Source organism: Coregonus clupeaformis, chromosome 26, assembly GCF_020615455.1.
Source record: "Coregonus clupeaformis isolate EN_2021a chromosome 26, ASM2061545v1, whole genome shotgun sequence".
Lineage (NCBI taxonomy): Eukaryota > Metazoa > Chordata > Actinopteri > Salmoniformes > Salmonidae > Coregonus > Coregonus clupeaformis.
This window is the reverse complement of record NC_059217.1, coordinates 14,830,998-14,850,796: the sequence shown is the minus strand read 5'-3', so window position 1 is coordinate 14,850,796 and position 19,799 is coordinate 14,830,998. Positions and strand designations below refer to the sequence as shown.

The 19,799-nt window shown below is 47.0% G+C and overlaps 1 protein-coding gene across 2 annotated transcripts in view; it reads left to right on the top strand.

The window, feature by feature from the left end:
* Nucleotides 1–19,799, top strand: part of LOC121540413 (DENN domain-containing protein 1B) — a 174,256-nt gene that overhangs the window by 96,301 nt on the left and 58,156 nt on the right. For both annotated transcript variants that reach the window (XM_041849264.2, XM_041849263.2), the window contains exons 7-10: nucleotides 829–909; nucleotides 10,251–10,304; nucleotides 10,587–10,697; nucleotides 16,074–16,174. In XM_041849264.2, coding sequence (XP_041705198.1) covers nucleotides 829–909; nucleotides 10,251–10,304; nucleotides 10,587–10,697; nucleotides 16,074–16,174 — 347 coding nt within the window. The remainder of the gene's footprint in view (nucleotides 1–828; nucleotides 910–10,250; nucleotides 10,305–10,586; nucleotides 10,698–16,073; nucleotides 16,175–19,799) is intronic.

The following is a 19,799-nucleotide window of genomic DNA, read 5'->3' as shown; positions in this document are numbered from 1 at the left end:
GCCGTGGAGAACGTTCTGCTGACTGCAACATCCTCCAGCATGACCGGTTTGGCGGTGGGTCAGTCATGGTGTGGGGTGGCATTTCTTTGGGGGCTCGCCAGAGGTAGCCTGACTGCCATTAGGTACCGAGATGAGATCCTCAGACCCCTTGTGAGACCATATGCTGGTGCGGTTGGCCCTGGGTTCCTCCTAATGCAAGACAATGCTAGACCTCATGTGGCTGGAGTGTGTCAGCAGTTCCTGCAAGAGGAAGGCATTGATGCTATGGACTGGCCCGCCCGTTCCCCAGACCTGAATCCAATTGAGCACATCTGGGACATCATGTCTCGCTCCATCCACCAACGCCACGTTGCACCACAGACTGTCCAGGAGTTGGCGGATGCTTTAGTCCAGGTCTGGGAGGAGATCCCTCAGGAGACCATCCGCCACCTCATCAGGAGCATGCCCAGGCGTTGTAGGGAGGTCATACAGGCACGTGAAGGCCACACACACTACTGAGCCTCATTTTGACTTGTTTTAAGGACGTTACATCAAAGTTGGATCAGCCTGTAGTGTGGTTTTCCACTTTAATTTTGAGGGTGACTCCAACTCCAGACCTCCATGGGTTGATACATTTGATTTCCATTGATAATTTTTGTGTGATTTTGTTGTCAGCACATTCAACTATGTAAAGAAAAAAGTATTTAAGATGATTTCATTCATTCAGATCTAGGATGTGTTGTTTAAGTGTTCCCTTTATTTTTTTGAGCAGTGTATATATGGCACATGATTTTACATTTGTATAGTTTTTGTAATTCTTATTGTGTGAAATTTGTTTTGTGTTCTAAGGAGAATGAGCTGAATGACATGCTGAAGTCACTGTACAGTCTGCCGGTGCCAAAGCCCTTCACCCCAGTCAACCTGAGTGTGGTAAGTACAGTGGGTCCACTTGAGCTGTACATTGGAGAGCAGAGGGAGGGGGGAAAACGGAGGGGGGGAGAGAATAGAGATGGGAGAGGAGAGAAGGAAAGAGGGGCGATATCGGTGTGAAGACAGATTGGAGGTTAGAGAAAAGAGAGTGGCGAGATGAGAGTGCGTTAGAGGAGAGCTTGGATAAGGAAGAGAGGAGGAAGAGTAGTGAGATAGGTGAGGAGACGGGGCTGACACTTTGTTTAGAAACACAAGTGGTGTTAAGCTGTTAAACTCTGAGTGGTTGGTACCGGGTCCAGCGAGTTTTCCAGCTGGCCATAAATCATACGCTATATGGTCATATTCATAGAGTATGCAATGTAGGTCAAGTCACCAAAAGTACAAACATTTAGTATGCATGGAAAGGGTACACCCTGATGGTCGTTGTAAAGCAATACATTTCCTTCTCCATCCACATTACCTTGTATGCATCCTCCTCATGCGCCATTGATGTAGCTCATTGTTTACAATATGAAAAGTGAATGGGAAAAGAAGTTTGAAGTTTCCTGATTGCTAGGTCATTTTAAGATGTCAGGCTTTAAAATCCGTTCAGCCATTTTGGCACAGTGACTCACTACCCAAACCAGTCGCAACTGGTTTCAAGTGGCCAAGAGCCAGGCCTACCCACTGGGGAGCCAGGGCCAGCCAATCAGAATGAGTTTTTCCCCACAAAAGGACATTATTACAGACAGAAATGCTCCTCAGCATCCCCCCACCCACCCTCAGACGATCCCACAGGTGAAGAAGCCGGATGTGGAGGTCCTGGGCTGGCGTGGTTACACGTGTTCTGCAGGTGTGAGGCCGGTTGAACGTACTGACAAATTCGTTGGAGGCAGCTTATGGTAGAGAAATTAACATTAAATTATCTGGCAACAGCTCTGGTGGAAATTCCTGCAGTCAGCATGCCAATTGAACGCTGTGGCATTGTGTTGTGTGACAAAACTGCATATTTAAAAGGGGTTTTAATTGTCCCCAGCACAAGGTGCACCTGTGTAATGATCATGCTGTTTAATCAGCTTCTTAATATTCCACATCTGTCAGGTGGATATATTATCTTTGCAAAGGAGAAATGCTCACTAACAGGGATATAAACAAATTTGTGCACAGTTTGAGAGAAATAAGCTTTTTGTGCGTATGGAAAATGTCTGGGATTTTTTTATTTCAGCTCATTAAACATGGGACCAACACTTTACATGTTGCGTTTACATTTTTGTTCAGTATATATCATTCCTGTAAGACATATTTTTTAAATGGCACGTTGCAAAAGCCCTGCGCTTTTAAAATGGCTGTGTTTGCGCATGTTTAGAGCACCACCATTAGGTAAAATATATATTTTGTAAATTATTATTTTTATAATTTTGCAACAGTAATTTTAGCTCTTACTCCCCAACATAGGGACAATACAAAAAAAGTACATTTCTGGGTTTTTTGGAACCTTTATCATAATCCTTAATTTCTTACCTTTCTAACAGTACTAAGCATGTGTTTGTAGGACTTATAGTTTTGAAACCGAAATGTACTTTGAGGGTAGTATACAATACAATGTGTCATTTAGAAAATGCCGCCAGAGGGCGTCAGAGAGAGGTTAACGGTTAACGGGTCCGGGTCTTAACTGGATGTCTGTTAGCCTAATGGGCGCTTTCGCAACTCATCATGTGTAACGATCCCGGCAGTCTGAGTCGGGTCCGGTCTGTGTACTAGTTTTTTTGCTCGTGATCTCCAGTTTCCCGAGGGTTCTGGAACGCTCCTGCCTGGTTGCCGGGCAACGTTGCTAGGCGGGAGCTCTCTTGATTTCCGCACCTGCATCCCATCAGCAATCTGCACACCTGGTCCTGATCATCACCCTTCTTAGGCTCTGGCTCTAACATCCATTCCCCGCCGGATCGTTAGCCATGAACAGTAGGTTTACCAGAGTATCAGTCTCAGAGCTTCTAGCGTTAGTTTTGTTGTTTTGCACCTTGTTGGTTTGTTGTTTACTTACCTCCGTTTTGTTCCATCTGCAGTCACTCGTCCGAACCTTCATCCAACCTCTGCCTGGTGGTCGGCGGCTTCCGAGCCACGATTGGATCAACCACTGCACCCCCAACAACTAATCAACGCCGCCCGCTCTGTTCCCTGGATTATTCAGCATCACTCTTGAATTTGTAAATAAACACTCACCTTCGTTTCAACTTACCTTGTCCTGGTCTGCTTCTGGGTTCTGGCTTTGTAACTCGTGACAGAACGATCCGGCCAGTAATGAACCCAGCGGACCTGGACTCTGTTCGCCATGCCATTACCCATCAGGAGAAGATGTTGGGCCATCATAGCACGGAGCTACAGGAGATCACGTTGGCAGTTCGGAACCTTTCTACCGGTCTGACGGAGGTCCAGAACCAGCGCAAGTTTCCGGTGGAGGATCCACTACCGGTTTCACCCATCTCGTCCGCGTCTGGAGCTGTGTCCTTCCGTGAGCCCAAGGTTCCACGCGGATAAATATGAGGGGAGCTGGGAAGATGCCGTTCTTTCCTTATGCAGTGTGGGTTAGTGTTCGATCTACAGCCCTACTCTTATGCCACAGACAAGGCTAGGATAGCCTTTGTGATTGAGTTGCTGCGTGGTCGAGCGCTGGAGTGGGCTTCAGCCGTTTGGGAACGGACAAGACACCTGCATGGCTTCATACCAGGGGTTCACGGCCGAGATGAGGAAGCTCTTCGACCATTCCGTCCGAGGGAGGGACGCGCGCCTGTTTTCGCTTCACCAAGGAACTCGCATGCGTGGCCGACTTCGTGATCGAGTTCAAGACGTTGGCTGTGGAGAGTGGGTGGAATGAGGAGTCTCTGCAAGCGGCCTTTTACCAGGGTCCGTCGGAGCAGCTCAAGGATGAGTTGATCTCCTATCCGGAGCCAGTGACCTGGACAGCTTGGTAGCCTTGTCTATTCGGGTGGATAATCGAGTCCGAGGCGAAGGAGGGGGAGAAGCAATGGGGCCCGGCCCAATCGATCAGCTTCTCAGGTTCCAGTCGGGTCGGGATTGAACCAGAATACGTCGATCATCGTCCACCACACAGGATTAGTGGAGAGGTCCTGTCTCCCGATTCTGAACCAATGCAAGTAGGGCGGCACGCGGTTAACCAAGGAGGAACGCCAACTCAGACGTAGGACTAACTGTTGCCTCTACTGTGGTGGTTCGGGACATTACCTCGCCACCTGTTCCCGGCGGTCGTCAAACCGGCGCGGCTCGGCAGTTGGGAGGACTTTTAGCGAGCCGTTTCAGCCAGTCACCTCTCAATACCTCTGTCAGACCCCGTTTCCGGCTTACCCTTGTGAACAGGAATCAGAGCTTAGCGATTAACGCTTTTATCGATTCAGGTGCCGACGGAAGCTTTCTTGATGCCGAGTTGGTGGAACAGCTGGGGCTTTCCAAGGAGCAATTGCCGGAAGCCATTGTAGCGACCACTCTGAACGGCAGTAGTCTGGCACGATCACGATGAGGACTGAACCGTGTTAAGATGCTGTTGTCGGGGAATCATTCGGAGATGATTTCATTCTTCATTCCGCCGTCTTCCCATGTTCCTCTGGTCCTTGGATACCCCTGGCTGAAGGAACACAATCCCACGTTCGATTGGGTGACGGGCAAGGTAACGAGTTGGAGCCTTGATTGTCATGCTAACTGTCTCAAGACTGCCTGTCCCCATTCGGTTCCCAGTCAGGTGATTGAGGCTAAACCCCCAGATTTGTCCCTGGTTCCCGAGACATATCACAATTTGGGGGAAGTGTTCAGCAAGCAGAAGGCTCTGTCACTCCCTCCCCCACCGACCATATGGATTGTGCCATCAACCTGTTCCCTGGAGCTGTCTACCCCAAGGGAAGGTTATACAGTATCTCCCGCCCCTGAACGTGAGGCTTTGGAGACCTACATCAAGGAGTCCCTAGCTGCTGGTCTCGTTCTGGCCCTCGTCATCACCCCCTGGGGTAGGATTCTTCTTTGTGGGTAAGAAGGATGGCTCTCTTCGAACGTGTATTGATTATCGGGGTTGAATGACATCACGGTCAAGAACAAGTATCCCCTGCCCTTGATGAGTTCTGCCTTCGACTCTTTACAGGGTGCTACGGTGTTCACCAAGCTAGACCCACGCAATGCGTATCACATGGTCCGGATCAGAGAGGGAGACGAGTGGTTGACGGGTTTCAACACCGATGGGTCACTCGAGTATCAGGTGATGCCGTTTGACTGACCAATGCTCCAGCGGTATTCCAGAGTATGGTGAACGACGTCCTGAGAGATATGATCGGTCTCTTTGTGTTTGTTTACCTCGATGACATTCTGATCCTTCGAAGGAACCCTCCGACCACCGTCCAGCATGTCCGGCAGGTTCTGCAGCGATTGTTGGAGAATCGCCTGTTCGTTGAAGGCCGAGAAGTGCAGTTTCACGCCCACACGACATCCTTTCTCGGTACATCATCTCCAGGGGAGAGATTAGGATGGACCAGGAGAAGGTTAGAGCGGTTCTGGAATGGGCCCAGCCCGGTACGAGATTGCAGCTCCAGAGATTCTTGGGGTTTGCCAATTTCTACCGCAGATTCATCCGGGATTACAGCCGTGTGGCCGCTCCGTTAACTGCCTTGACTTCCAGTATCAGGAGCTTCAAGTGGAATCCGAGGCGGATCGAGCGTTTCTGGATTTGAAGAGGCGATTCACCAACGCACCGATTCTCTCTCAACCGGACACGGCCCGTCAGTCCGCCGTTGAAGTGGACGCGTCTGATGTGGGAGTTCAGCCATCCAGCGCTGCTCCACGGACAGTAAACTCCATCCCTGCGCCTACTACTCTCGCGCCTCGCCGTGGAGAGGAATTACGATGTGGGTAACCGGGAGCTTCTCGCAGTGAAACTTGCCTTGGAGGAGTGGCGCCACTGGTTGAGGGGCGGAGCAACCGTTTATTGTCTGGACTGACCACAAGAATCTTGCTTACGTGCAATCGGCTTAGACGTCTCAACTCCCGTCAGGCCAGGTGGTCGTTGTTTTTCGGACGATTCAATTTTTCCCTGACGTTCCGACCTGGATCTAAGAACGGCAGGGGACGCCTTGTCTCGGATGTTCTCAAGACGGAGGAGAGTGGGTCCAAGACCGAGACAATTCTCCCCGGAACTGCGTCGTGGGAGCTGTTAGGTGGAAGATTGAGGAGGAGGTGATGGCGGCCCTTCGGACGCAGCGCCGGTCCTGTAACGGTCCACCCGGGTCGGTTGTTTGTGCCTGAGTCGGTTCGTCCTGCGGTCCTCAAATGGTCCCACGCCAGCAAGATGGCTTGTCACCCTGGCGTGGCTCGGACGATGGCGTTTCTTCGCAGACGCTTTTTGGTGGCCTGCCACGGCGAGGATACTCGGGGTTATGTTGCTGCCTGTCCAGTGTGTGGCGCAGAATAAGAGTACCAATCGGCCCAGCTCTGGACTACTTCACCCCCTTCCTATTCCCCGCCACCATGGTCGCATCTGGCCCTGGACTTTGTCACTGGGTTGCCCGTCTCTGAGGGGAACACGGTCGTTCTGACTATCGTGGACAGATTCAGCAAGTTCGCCCACTTTGTGCCAATTGCCAAGCTTCCCTCTGCCTCGGAGACGTCCGAGATCCTGGTTAGGGAGGTTTTCAGGGTCCACGGTTTGCCCAGTGATATCGTTTTCCGACCGTGGCCCTCAGTTTACCTCTGCTGTCTGGAAGTCCTTCTGTTTGGCCATTGGAGCTACAGTCAGTCTCACATCTGGTTTTCACCCCCAATCTAATGGTCAGGCGGAGAGAGCCAACCAGAAGATGGAATCCACGCTACGCTGTCTGGCCTCTTCCAACCCCACCTCCTGGGTCTCTCAGTTGCCTTGGGTTGAGTATGCCCACAATACTCTCCCTACATCTGCCACTGGGATGTCTCCCTTCCAGTGCCTGTATGGCTACCAACCTCCCTTGTTCCCTTCTCAGGAGAAGGAGCTCTCAGTGCCTTCTGTTCAGGCCCATATTCGCTTGCCACCGGACCTGGCATCGGGCCAGAAAGGCACTCCTTAGAGTTTCGGACCGGTATCAGCTCCAGGCGGACCGTCGCCGATCCCCGCTCCCCACCTATACCATCGGAGATAGGGTCTGGTTGCACACGGGATCTTCCTTTACGGACTGAGTCTAGGAAGTTGTTACCGAAGTTCATTGGTCCGTTTGTGGTGGAGAAGGTGATCAATCCGGTGGCAGTTCGACTCAAACTCCCGAGGACGCTCAGAGTCCATCCCACCTTTCATGTCTCCTGCCTCAAGCCTGTTTTCCTCAGTCCTCTGTTGCCTCCTCCGCCTCCTCCTCCTCCTCCTCGGATGATCGGAGGTGGTCCTGCCTACACGGTGCGACGCATCATGGATTCCAGACGGCGGGGCCGGGGTTTCCAGTATCTCGTGGACTGGGAGGGGTATGGTCCTGAAGAGAGGAGTTGGATTCGCGGCGACAGATCCTAGATGCTGACCTCATCCGTGACTTCTACCGCCTCCATCCTGGCGCTCCGGGAGTCCGCCCGTGGCGTTCGTCGGAGGGGGGTAATACGATCCCGGCAGTCTGAGTCGGGTCCGGTTTGTGTACTAGTTTTTCCTGCTCGTGATCTCCAGTTTCCCGAGGGTTCTGGAACGCTCCCTGCCTGTTGCCGGGCAACGTTGCTGGGGGAGCTCTCTTGATTTCCGCACCTGCATCCCATCAGCAATCTGCACACCTGGTCCTGATCATCACCCTTCTTAGGCTCTGGCCTAACATCCATTCCCTGCCGGATCGGTGGCAGTGAACAGTAGGTTTACCAGAGTATCAGTCTCAGAGCTTCTAGCGTTAGTTTTGTTGTTTTGCACCTTGTTGGTTTGTTGTTTCACTTACCTCCGTTTTGTTCCATCTGCAGTCACTCTCCGGAACCTTCATCCAACCTCTGCCGGCTGGTCGGCGGCTGCCGAGCCATGATTGGATCAACCACTGCACCCCCAACAACTAATCAACGCCGCCCGCTCTGTTCCCTGGTATTATTCAGCATCACTCTTGAATTTGTAAATAAACACTCACCTTCGTTTCAACTTACCTTGTCCTGGTCTGCTTCTGGGTTCTGGCTTTGTAACTCGTGACATCATGTCTGCTTGTTATCGTGGGCTGAAATGTCCTAACAACCGCCTTTCCATCAAACAGGCCATGTTTTAGTTACGTCTGACACTATCTCATATAGGATTACTGGACAAATATAACACTCATTTTTTAATTGCTCCTTTTCTATAACTGCCTTAAAATGATGGGGAATATATATAGGTTTTAAGGACAAAAAACGAACAAAAATATAGGTTTTCAATGACCAAAAAAGCTACTTTTATTTATTGTTACATTTTTGTAAAAAAAAATAATTCTGTATTTAACCCATACTTTACTGTATTGGGTTTTAGTCGTTGTCCATAAGGATCCGCTATTCTTTATTTAGATGAATTAAATCAGCTAGCCTCTCCCTCACTGTAATATCTAATGTCTCTAGGGGTTATACAATTATACAGTTCAATTTATTCCAGTTGCCTTTATTAACTAATCAATACATTGCTTAGAAAGGTTAACAAGTGGAATTGTGATTAATTATGAGGGGGGGAAATATAATTTATTCTGTCATTTTTAGTCTAGCACGCTTTCAATATGCTTTTATTTTTCATTACCAAGGTTCATTGAGAACACACCGAGAGGATAGGTTAGGGTTCAACTGCTTTCTGTAGAAAACACAAGTTAGATTTTTAATTGATGAAGCAGAATCTTCCACAAAAAGTTATTTTTGTTTTTATCATGGCAGCCTAGAAAAAAAAGACGGATCATTGTCCCCTTTCAAGTGTGAACTCTGTTTTGCTCTCTATCGCTCTCACTGTGAAGACTGCGCTGTTGCACATAGCCACTGGGCAAGTACTGAGAGATGCACCAAGCCAGCAGCCGGTGAGAGGAGGAGAAGAGTGAGTGAACAAGAGAGCGGGGAGGAAAAGGAGGGAGGGGAGAGGGAGAAAGAGATGCGAATTTTTTAACCGCTGCTTCTGCACTAACCGCATGGGAGCTGAGGCTTTCCAATTTGGCCAAATAAGCCTGGCTATCTTTCTAAATCTCACCCAAAAAAACTATCCTGGGCCTTGGTGTCTGTTTCTTCTCCTCTGGAAAACAATCAAACTTAGTGAATGATTAATGTTGTTCCATGCTACTGTATTCTCTTTCTGAATATCAAAAGTCTCTTTTATGGTGCATGTTTAAAGCAAAGGCAATTGTGCTCAGAAAGTCTCCTTGATGCCTTTCCCGTTAACCCACATTTCATGTTTTTATATAAACATAGCTTGGGAAAAAAACAAACAGATAAGCAAACACAGCGAGGGCCTGGGACTGATGGAACTGAACTGGGGAGAATACACGCACACACGTGCGCGCAATGATCATGCTGTGCCGTGGGTTTATAAGGCAACAATAACCCACCATTCAGACATCACGCTACTCACTGACACCATTCCTGGAGGTGACCGCATCAATATTCTTTGACATTATTCATTGGAACATTGACAATGCAGCCAATAATGTGACAGTGACTCAGACGCATTTTATCGCCATCAGCGATTAGAAATTAGGTTACATCATTCATTTAGGTGAATTGTCATCAGAGGGTGTTTGTAGGTACTGTAGTTTTGCCTGTGCTTTAGTCACTTTTCCCAGGTGATGGGGTTTATGGGTGTTGTAGTTTTGGACCAGTGCTTGGTGGTGGGTTCTCTGCCTCTGCTCTCTTCTAAGGAGGCAAAACGCTGGGGTTAATTCGTTTTTTGGAGTGTTATTTGTTGTGTATGTACACATGCACTTGTATGTGTGTCTGTCATCATATGGGTAAAAAAGTATCAAAAGAAAAGCATAACGGGGAGAGAGAAATTGAAAGTGTAAAGAGTGGTTAATGTGCAGTCCGGGCCTTTTTGATCCAAACAGTCAACCTGCTCTGCTCCCCCAAAGTGAGACAGGCAGCTCTCTGATCCGCTCAACAACCTTTGTGTGGTTGTGCTTTCTTTAATGCTGAAATAAAGACCTGGTTTCCCACCAGAGAGTTAATCTCATCTTAAATCTATAGGGTATAGGGATCATGGCTGCCGTGTGTGTCAGTGCTGCCCTCCTAGCTAAGTCAGTACAGACGGAAGCTAAACAATTCCCACAGACCGAGGAGAAGAGGAGTCCTAGATCATGGAGCAAAGTGAAGGTGTTCTCTCTCTCTGTGAGTGGCGTGCTGCGCTACGTTGCTGACCCTGTCCTCTCTCTGTGTGCTTTGTGTTTCCTCAGCACTCCTACTTCATAGCCCCAGATATCAACGGCTTGCCCACAATCCCAGAGAGTGTAAGTCTACCCTTCTGGTCTACCAGCGTGCAAGAACTAGATCTTACCCTGTCAAATAGAGCACAAAATATATTGTGCATGTTGAATGAAATGGATTATTGAAATGTTTTTAGTTGGAGAGTGCGGTCCATTTTAATTTTCTGTGAAATACCGTAAACCTATGACCTGAATTTGTAAAAATGGTTACGTCCTCGACTTACAGGAAAGAGACATCCCTAATGCTCAGAAGTGTGTCGTTATAAAGTCACTAACTGTCCTGTCTCTCCCGTTTCCCCAATCCAGAGGAACCTGACAGAGTATTTTGTGGCGGTGGACGTCAACAATATGCTGCATCTCTACGCCAGCATGCTGCACGAACGACGCATCATCATTACCTCAAGCAAGCTTAGCACTGTGAGTGCCTCTTCATTATACACTACAGTATGTTACAGATTCATGCCTAAAAGGAACAATATATTAACTAGGGTTTATGTTTCTGATTTAAACATGGCATTCCTCATTAATATTACAGCACTACATCAAACGTAATATCTAAACGTTCACAGTTTGAATGCATGCATGCACACACACACACACACACACACACACACACACACACACACACACACACTAGACAGAGGTCAGTGGTCCTCCAGTCATCCGGCTCCTCTATCTCCAGTCTCTGACAAGCAGTAAAGCCAGCACTAAACCAGGATTATATTTGACTGTTTGTCTTAAAGCTGCTAGGTTTTAATGGCCGACAAGCCCTAAATGATCAGTTATTAGGTATTTAACTCTCTGCCATAGTTGCTGTAGAGGTCTTTCTCTCTGTGCTTATCGTGGCTGACCGCAGAACCAAATATTTATGACAGGGAGCTGGAGAGCACGAGTGATGTCATCCATGCTCCTATCTCTACCGTTCTGCTCCGGTATCTTACTGCAGGCCGGAATGCGGAACCGGGGGGGGGGATCCAGAAAATTACCCGACCCTAAGAGAATTTCACCTCTCTTCCCCTCTCTCCTCCTCTCTCCCTCTCCTCCACTCACCTCTATTCTCCCCCCACCCCTCAGCATGTCAGCCCTTCAGAGCCCCAGCCGTGCCCACTGACTCCGGGGGTTACAGGGTGTAAATGATCAGAGCCGCGGGTGACGGCTGTTTTCTTAGCAGACCACCCGTAAGCCTTTTATCATTTACAGTCCTTTGTCATCTGTCCATCCATCGATACATAAATGCAGTCCATTTTATTAGGAGTGTGTGTGTTTCTCTCAGTCCATCCCTGGCATTACTTTTAAAGAGTAGTTTGTAGAAAGAAGAGAGAGAGGAGGCCTCCAGCTGGCCCCTACTACCACTGTCCCTCTGAGAGATGGTGAAAGAGACAAAAAGGAAAGAGAAAGATAGAAATAGAGAGAAGAAGAGGGGGAGAGAGAGGAGGAGAGAGAGCAAGGGAGAGAGACTAGACACTGCATACATTATGTGGGCTCCAGGCAGAGGGGACTGCCTGTGTGTTAGGGCCGCTAGTGATCCCGCTGTGCCAGTGTAGCAGAACATGGCGGCACGCCTGCAAGCACCCAACAGCAAAGGAATAAATCATGATGGTACAACAATGCATCAGTTGACTTATTGCTGTTTTGTGACCGGAGGTGAGCGGTACCACTGTTTTGAAAGGCGTGTGGTGGTGCGATGCGATGGCCGAGGCAGCCAGCCGAGCGTGCAGGCTTGTCATGCCGCCGTATAATTGTGCTGCATCAGGCCCCCTCTAACTAGTCAGCTGGGAGGCCCCGTGTCTTTAATCTCCACCTCCCCTGGCCTCGCCGGGCCCTGGCCCCCTCGGTGGGCAGTCTGCAGGCCCCTGACAGCAGCCTTCTCATCATGCTGTCAGTATTATGCTAACTAGGACCATCCATCCACCACGGTCCTGAGTGCTAGCTGCCTGTCTGCCTGCCTCACCACCGAACAGCGCCTTGGCCCTACAAACGTACTTTTCACTATTCACTCTCCGCTTCTTCTAGTCTATCGACCTCCCTGCTTTCTCTCTCTGTCTCCCGTTGCTTTCTTTCTCTCTTGCTCCTAGTTGCTTTCTTTCAGTCTCTCGTTCTGCTTTCTCACTCTGTCACCTTTATTTCCGTCTCTTGTTCTCTCTTTCTGCTTTTTTCTCTCTTTCTGTCCTCTCTTGTCCCTATAGCTACGTTTCTTATGGTGGCTGGTTGTTAGCGCATCATCTGTAGTCTGGGGTTTTGTTCCCCATTTTTGTATTTGGTTGCAGATTGTTTTTGTGTGTGTGCAGGGGTGGGTGTGACTTTGTGTGTGAGGGTGGCCTGGTGTTACTGCGATGCCCTCCTTCTCTGTGTCTTAGTGCCGTCTACTTGTTAGTGGCACGCCTGTGTGGCTCTGCAGTGACACCAGGCGTTTGTCAACACACGGAGAGAGCAGAGCGGAGGTAATTGGGGATCTTCCTTTGGATGAGGAGAGAAGAAGGGGTGGAGAGGGAGGGATAGGAGAGAGCAGAGGGTAGAGGACGTGGGAAGGTGTATGAGGTTGGAGAGAGAGAGAGAGAGCGAGAGAGGGGGAGGGGGGGGAAAGGATTGGAGAAAAGGCAGAGAAGAAGGTTTGAGGTCTGTTGATCTTGCCTATTCCAGTTAAAGAATGGTGTGGGTGAGCAGCTGTAGCCCAGTTACTCCTACAGTCTTTAGTTTGTAGGGCCCTGTCTTGGTGAACATCGCACTGAGAGTGTGTGCCTGGTTGACTGCTTGTTAAAGCAGATGTTTTGAAGGCAGAGCAACAAGCTCATCCGAATAAGACAACAATAAAGGGTTGTGACGTGCTCTTTGATGGTTAACAAGTGTCTTTGATAGTTACCTGTCTGTTGCCACCCACGCTCCCTGTTCATATCACTGGTGAACTGCATTCTTCTGAGCTGCTTGCTTTCACAAATCAGTTATTAGTTATTAGTCCGTTATTAGTTCCTTACTGAGTGCACTATACAATCATAACTGTCTTGAGGCAGGTCTCGCAAGGAAAAAATATTTTTTTCAATGAAATTGAATTAACAGTGGATATTTTGGGGGGCAAAAGTATCGTCGAACTCCTGACCGAGTTATTTAGGAATAGATTGATAGTTAGTACACAGTGTGCACAGACTGTTGTCTCCAGTTAAGGGGAAAGATGGTGTTAATATGTTCAGTTTCTCTCTATCAGTTTATAGTATTGTGTGTTTAATGTGGTCAGTTTATGGGAGGACTTAGGAGAGCTGTCAAGGCTGGATGGGCTCTGGTGCCTTCAGAAGCAGGCTGTTGCTGTATAATCTCTGACCCATCTGAGGCTCATTACTGGGAGGACCCCAGGTCCCAGAGGGCCAAGGCTAGCACCTAAAGCAGGCCTAATCCACTATTTGTTCTTGGGGACTGTATCTGTGATTCTCCATTGAATGGAATATTAAGCACCAGGTCTTTTGTGGAGCATGTAAGCCATTTGGCTCCACACATCTATTATTTATTAGCTTGGCAAATATTTTATCAGGCTCCTAGCCCCCCCCGTGACCTGCTCTCTAGTGGAGCCCCTGAGAAAGAAAGAAAGAGGAAAAAGTGCTTACAAATGTCTCTTTTTGATTTAATCGTCTCTAAAACCTGTGTGTAGCCAGCTGTAGATAGACATGGGTTTGGTTTGGGTTAAATGTGAGAGGAAGTATGTGTACTATGCCTTTGGACTCCTCTACAACCTTATCTCCTTCCTCCCTGGTTGGTAGGGGGAGAGAGAAATCACATCTAATTTTTGTTTTTAAAATGTTTATCTTAGTTTCAGTAGAACCCCCCCTTCTACCCCCCCCATCCTTACAAGAGAGATACGCTGTCTCTTCTCTTTTAACCTGGGAGTGAAGCAGGCCAATTGGGGGCTAAGTGAGCCTCACCTTGAGGCCTGGCTGTGGCTGAGATAATTGCAGTTGGTTAGTTAGTTCTTCTGTCCCATTACCTCCTGGTACCAACGGCTGAGCCTACTCTCTCTCTGTCTCCCTGAGGAAGGTGTGTATGTGTGTGTGTGCGTGTGTGCTTGTCTGTGTGTGTGTGTGTGTGTGTGTGTGTGTGGCTTGTCTGTGTGTGTGTGTGTGTGTGTGTGTGTGTGTGTGCGTGTGTGTGTGTGTGTGCTTGTCTGTGTGTGTGTGTGTGTGTGTGTGTGTGTGTGTGTGTGTGTGTGCGTGTATACAAAGGAGGTGTGCACCGCTGATCCACTGACCTCTCTTCATCATTATTTAATAGGTTTATACTGTCACCATTTACTAGGAGAGGAGAGAATGGCAAGACAGCTTTGATACTCTCCTGTCTCCAACTAATACACTCTCACATTAATATTCATACAATTGATTTAGTTCCTCCTTAGATATTTGTTTTTGCTGGGGAATTAAATCTGACAGGACTGTAGCATTGTTGTATTTTATTTGAAGGAGGCGGCAAGCGAATATGCATATGCAGATATGTGGAGCAAGACACCAATTAAAAGTTGATTAAACCTTAATGATTGTGGAACTCTGTGAGAGATTGCAGGAAAGTAAAATATTGCTCCTCTCTCTAAATAACAAATGAAAAAGGTTGAACCTCCACCAACCCCCCCCCCCCCACACACACACACACACACCTCATATGTTAAGAGCTACACAGACGTTCAGGCTCTTTCTTAAAGGGGGGGGGGGTGCTCTTTGTGTCGGTTCAGTTCAGTCGCCAAGCTTGGCCGCGTTTGCTCGCTCGCCGGTCACTTGTGACATTTTGTGTAGTTTGTGTGTGTGTCTGCGGTTCACACTTCCAAGCGTAGCGCCTGCTCCCAGGTCCCAGCGGTATTCGCCCAGCCCGTAGCGCTAGCGGTCTCTCGACTAACTCATGTTTCATTCTTTGGCAATTTGCCCTAATGAAGTCCCCACAGAGCCCTCAGACCACTGTTCTCTTTCCATATTTAATCATGTTATTTTAATCTGCAGGATGAGCTAGCTAGCCTGCCCCTCTGTGTGTGTGTGTGTGTGTGTGTGTGTGTGTGTGTGTGTGTGTGTGTGTGTGTGTGTGACACAAGTGTGTACAAGTGTATACTAGTGTGTGCACGTGCGTGCGCAGGTCATTACAATTACTAGGTAGTCAAGAGCCTTTAAAACTCTAGGGTCACAGTCTCTACTCATCTATTTGTCTTTTTACATTATATCGTAAAAGAGAGAATAAAACTATCCTTTGAAAATCAACAGTGACTCCTCTGTGTCTATTTTTCTCCATTGATAACTAACAGGGGTTAATGTTTTGAGTTTCAGGTCGTTTTGTATCAGGTCTTTGTTGCCTGGCTGACATTATCTTCATCCTTTATTTCTTGTTGTGTATCCATCACAAGGTTTTACACCCCCCCACACACACACAAACACACACCACTCTTACCTGATTGATATCCATCTTTCAGTCTCTCTTCTTCAATTCCTCCTACTGTGTGTGTGCATGACACCATTATCAAGCTGTCAGTGTCATGTCTGAGTCTTGTTTTGTTGGGATGAAAGCTGAGCTATAAATTGGCAACAGTAACACAACAGATCATACAGTCTGTTTCTTGGGGGGGAAGGTTGAACATTTAGGTGTTTCACTAAAGATTGAAGCCCCTTAAAAGGTACATTCAGCAAGATGACATCATCATACACAACAGAGCCAATTGCCATCTTGCTGAATCTACTTTTAAAATGAAAACCAGCAGTACTTCTAGCCTCGAGTCAGATTTGAGAAAAAAGGGCTTTGTTATAACATGTTGTGTTTGTCCCTCTCGTCCCTCTGTAGTTAACTGCGTGTGTCCACGGCTCTGCTGCCATGTTGTTCCCCATGTACTGGCAACACATTTACATCCCTGTCCTGCCTCCACATCTACTGGACTACTGCTGGTAAGACTCTGCTACTGGACACACACACACACGAGAACTCTTCTTATTCCTCTCACACTATTTTCTAGTGAGGTTTTGCTCCATAATTAACAGTGTGAATGGTCTTTCTACATATTTGATTCCCTGGGCCGGTCAGCATCAATCTGTCCATGTCTTCACCCTCAGTGGATTTCATTACAACTCATCCAACACTAATCTAACAAGTCTGACTGGACGTTGACTGACCTCAATTGACCTCAATTTGTGGATATATGCAGAACTTAACCTATGGATTCTTGAGTCAGTGCCCAGATATGGCACAGGCAGTGAAATAACATATTTATATACATTATTATTATAGTAGAATATTATATTCATACACATTTACTGTAATGTTTTTGCTTAGTGTAAAACCTGTTGATCACTGCCAGCTAAATAACACCAATCATGTCTTATGCCAAACGAATGGGCATTCCCATAATCAAATATCTACCAAATCACATTACAACCTCTCAAACAGAGTTAACCATGTGTTATACCATGACTCCAGCATTGTGTGTGTGTACGTTTACATGAAAGGGAGAGCGGTTACAGTATTGTGACAGACCTACAGCAGGCCAGCTGTTGTAGCGAGATAGAACAGAACTTATTAACCAGTTAACCTGATTGAGGCAGCGGCCACAGAACAGAATAGGATCTACACACACACACTCCCAGCCCTGCCAAGCCTTGGGCCCAGTGACGTTCCCCAGTTAGAGTAATCAGGTTTGTTTGGTTGAGAGCAGGCGGCGTTGGTTTCTGGGAAGTGTGTGAGGCGTTAATGATGTTAGATGGTGCAGGCATGTCCTCCCTGGTCCTCTCTGCCGCTAGCTGATTGGGTTACAGGACAGCGCTGAGGCTTGATTAATGATTAACGGTAAATACTGTATGTCTCGTTATAGACTGTAGTAGGTAATAGTCTTAGCTGGAAAATGATATGTTAATAGTGTTATTTGTAACCGACTGTATCTGAAGTAGAAGATGGTTTTGCTAAAGGTACAGTAACATCACTGTAATAAATGATTTATTGTTTGGTTCTGTTCATCTGATCTTTGAGTGATTCCTCACGAAACCCAGACAGAAAAATACCTTGATTTTGATGAATTTCACGAAATGTAATACATAGAATAGTCCTTTAGAGGAAGGATTGTTGACATATATTTGATATTTTTATATAAAAGCATAATTGAAGAAAAACCTTTCAATGTTCGCATGTTTATGACATTTTGGCTTTACCAAGGCCTTCTTTAAGACTCCATTGTGTTTCATCTGTAGGTGCTACAAAGCAAACATTTGTGTCATATGAAGTTTTACCGCTTGCTCTGTAATATGAGTAGCATTTTTATTTCACTATCCTTTTTTACGATAATTTATGAATATTGAAAAATATGAACATGTATATTGGAAATATCCAATTTTTTATTTGGCACATTTTTTAATATATTGTTTAACATAATATACTCTACGAGCATATCAAAGTTCCAGAGTGGGATCTCTGCTACTTTTAAAGTTATGATCCAATTTGTAAGAATTACCAACAGTGAATGTGAAAATGGATTCAAAATCATCGCCCTCTGCTGGTGATTTGCAGGATGTGCAACTTATACAAGTTAAAGGAGGGCTGTGGTTGGTTACATTGCCTACTATGCCAATTATTTTGTATAAAATGGACCAAAGCTTTAAAACTAGAAGAGATCCAGATCCCCCCCCACACACACACAGGCCATAAATTATTAATATTCATAGAGCATGCAATTTAGGTCAAGTCACCAAAAGTGCAAAAGTGTTGTGTGCTTGGAAAGGGTACACCTTGGTGGTCATTGTAATACAATGCATTTCTTTCTCCATCCACATTTAATTTGACATTGCCTTGAATGCATCCTCCATATGCGCCGTTGAAATATCTCACTCATTTCCAATGGGGAAAATGAATGGGAAAATTAAGTTTGAAGTTTCCTTGCCTGTCTGTGTGTTATTTAAAATCACTAGGGTCCTTTTAAGATGTCAGGCTTGAAAATCCGTTCAACCATTTTCACGCAGTGAGTCACTACCCAAACCAGATCAAACCAGACACATCTGGTTTCAAGTGGCCAAGTCACATCATGTGATCTTCTACTGCGATCTAGTGGACGAACTGGGAATCAAACATGAGGTCTGATTACATCAGTGAAAAGGTTACGACTTCAGCGTTCTCCTCATACTGTATGTACAGTGCATTCGGAAAGTTTTCAGACCCATTGACTTTTTCCACATTTTGTTACATTACAGCCTTATTCTAAAATTGATTAAATTGTTTTTGACAAAGCAAAAACTGGTTTTCATACATTTTTGCAAATGTATTAAAAATAAGAAACTTATATCACATTTACATAAGTATTCAGACTCTTTACTCAGTACTTTTTTGAAGCACCTTTGGCAGCGATTACAGCCTCCAGTCTTCTTGGGTATGACACTACAAGCTTGGCACACCTGTATTTGGGGAGTTTCTCCCATTCTTCTCTGCAGAACCTCTCAAGCTCTGTCAGGTTGGATGGGGAGCGTTGCTGCACAGCTATTTTCAGGTCTCGCCAGAGATGTTTGACCGAGTTCAAGTCCGGGCTCTGGCTGGGCCACTCAAGGACATTCATAGACCTGTCCCGAAGCCACTCCTGCGTTGTCTTGGCTGTGTGCTTAGGGTTGTTGTCCTGTTGGAAGGTGAACCTTCGCCACAGTCTGAGGTCCTGAGCGCTCTGGAGCAGGTTTCATCAAGGATCTCTCTGTACTTTGCTCCGTTCATCTTTCCTTGGATCCTGACTAGTCTCCCAGTCCCTGCTGCTGAAAAACATCCCCACAGCATGATGCTGTTACCACCATGCTTCACCATAGACATGGTGCCAGGTTTCCTACAGACATGATGCTTGGCATTCAGGCCAAAGAGTTCAATCTTGATTTCATCAGACCAGAGAATCTTGTTTCTCATTGTCTGAGAGTCCTTTAGGTGTCTTTTGGCAAACTCCAAGCAGGCTGTCATGTGCCTTTTACTGAGGAGTGGCTTCCGTCTGGCCACTCTACCATAAAGGCCTGATTGGTGGAGTGCTGCAGAGATGGTTGTCCTTCTGGAAGGTTCTCCCATCTCCACAGAGGAACTCTGGAGCTCTGTCAGTGACCATCGGGTTCTTGATCACCTCCCTGACCAAGGCCCTTCTCCCCCGATTGCTCAGTTTGGCCGGGTGGCCAGCTCTAGGAAGAGTCTTGGGGGTTCCAAACTTCTTCCATTTAAGAATGATGGAGGCCACTGTGTTATTGGTGACCTTCAATGCTGCAGACATTTTTTGGTTCTCTTCCCCAGATCTATGCCTCGACACAACCATGTCTCGGAGCTCTACGGACAATTCCTTCGACCTCATGGCTTGGTTTTTGTTCTGACATGCATGTCAACTGTGGGACAGGTGTGTGCCTTTCCAAATCGTGTCCAATTGAATTCACCACAGGTGGACTCCAATCAAGTTGTAGAAACATCTCGAGGATGATGAATGGAAACAGGATGCACCTGAGCTCAATTTAGAGTCTCATAGCAATGCGTCTGAATTCTTATGTAAATAAGGTATTCCTGTTTTTTATTTGTAAT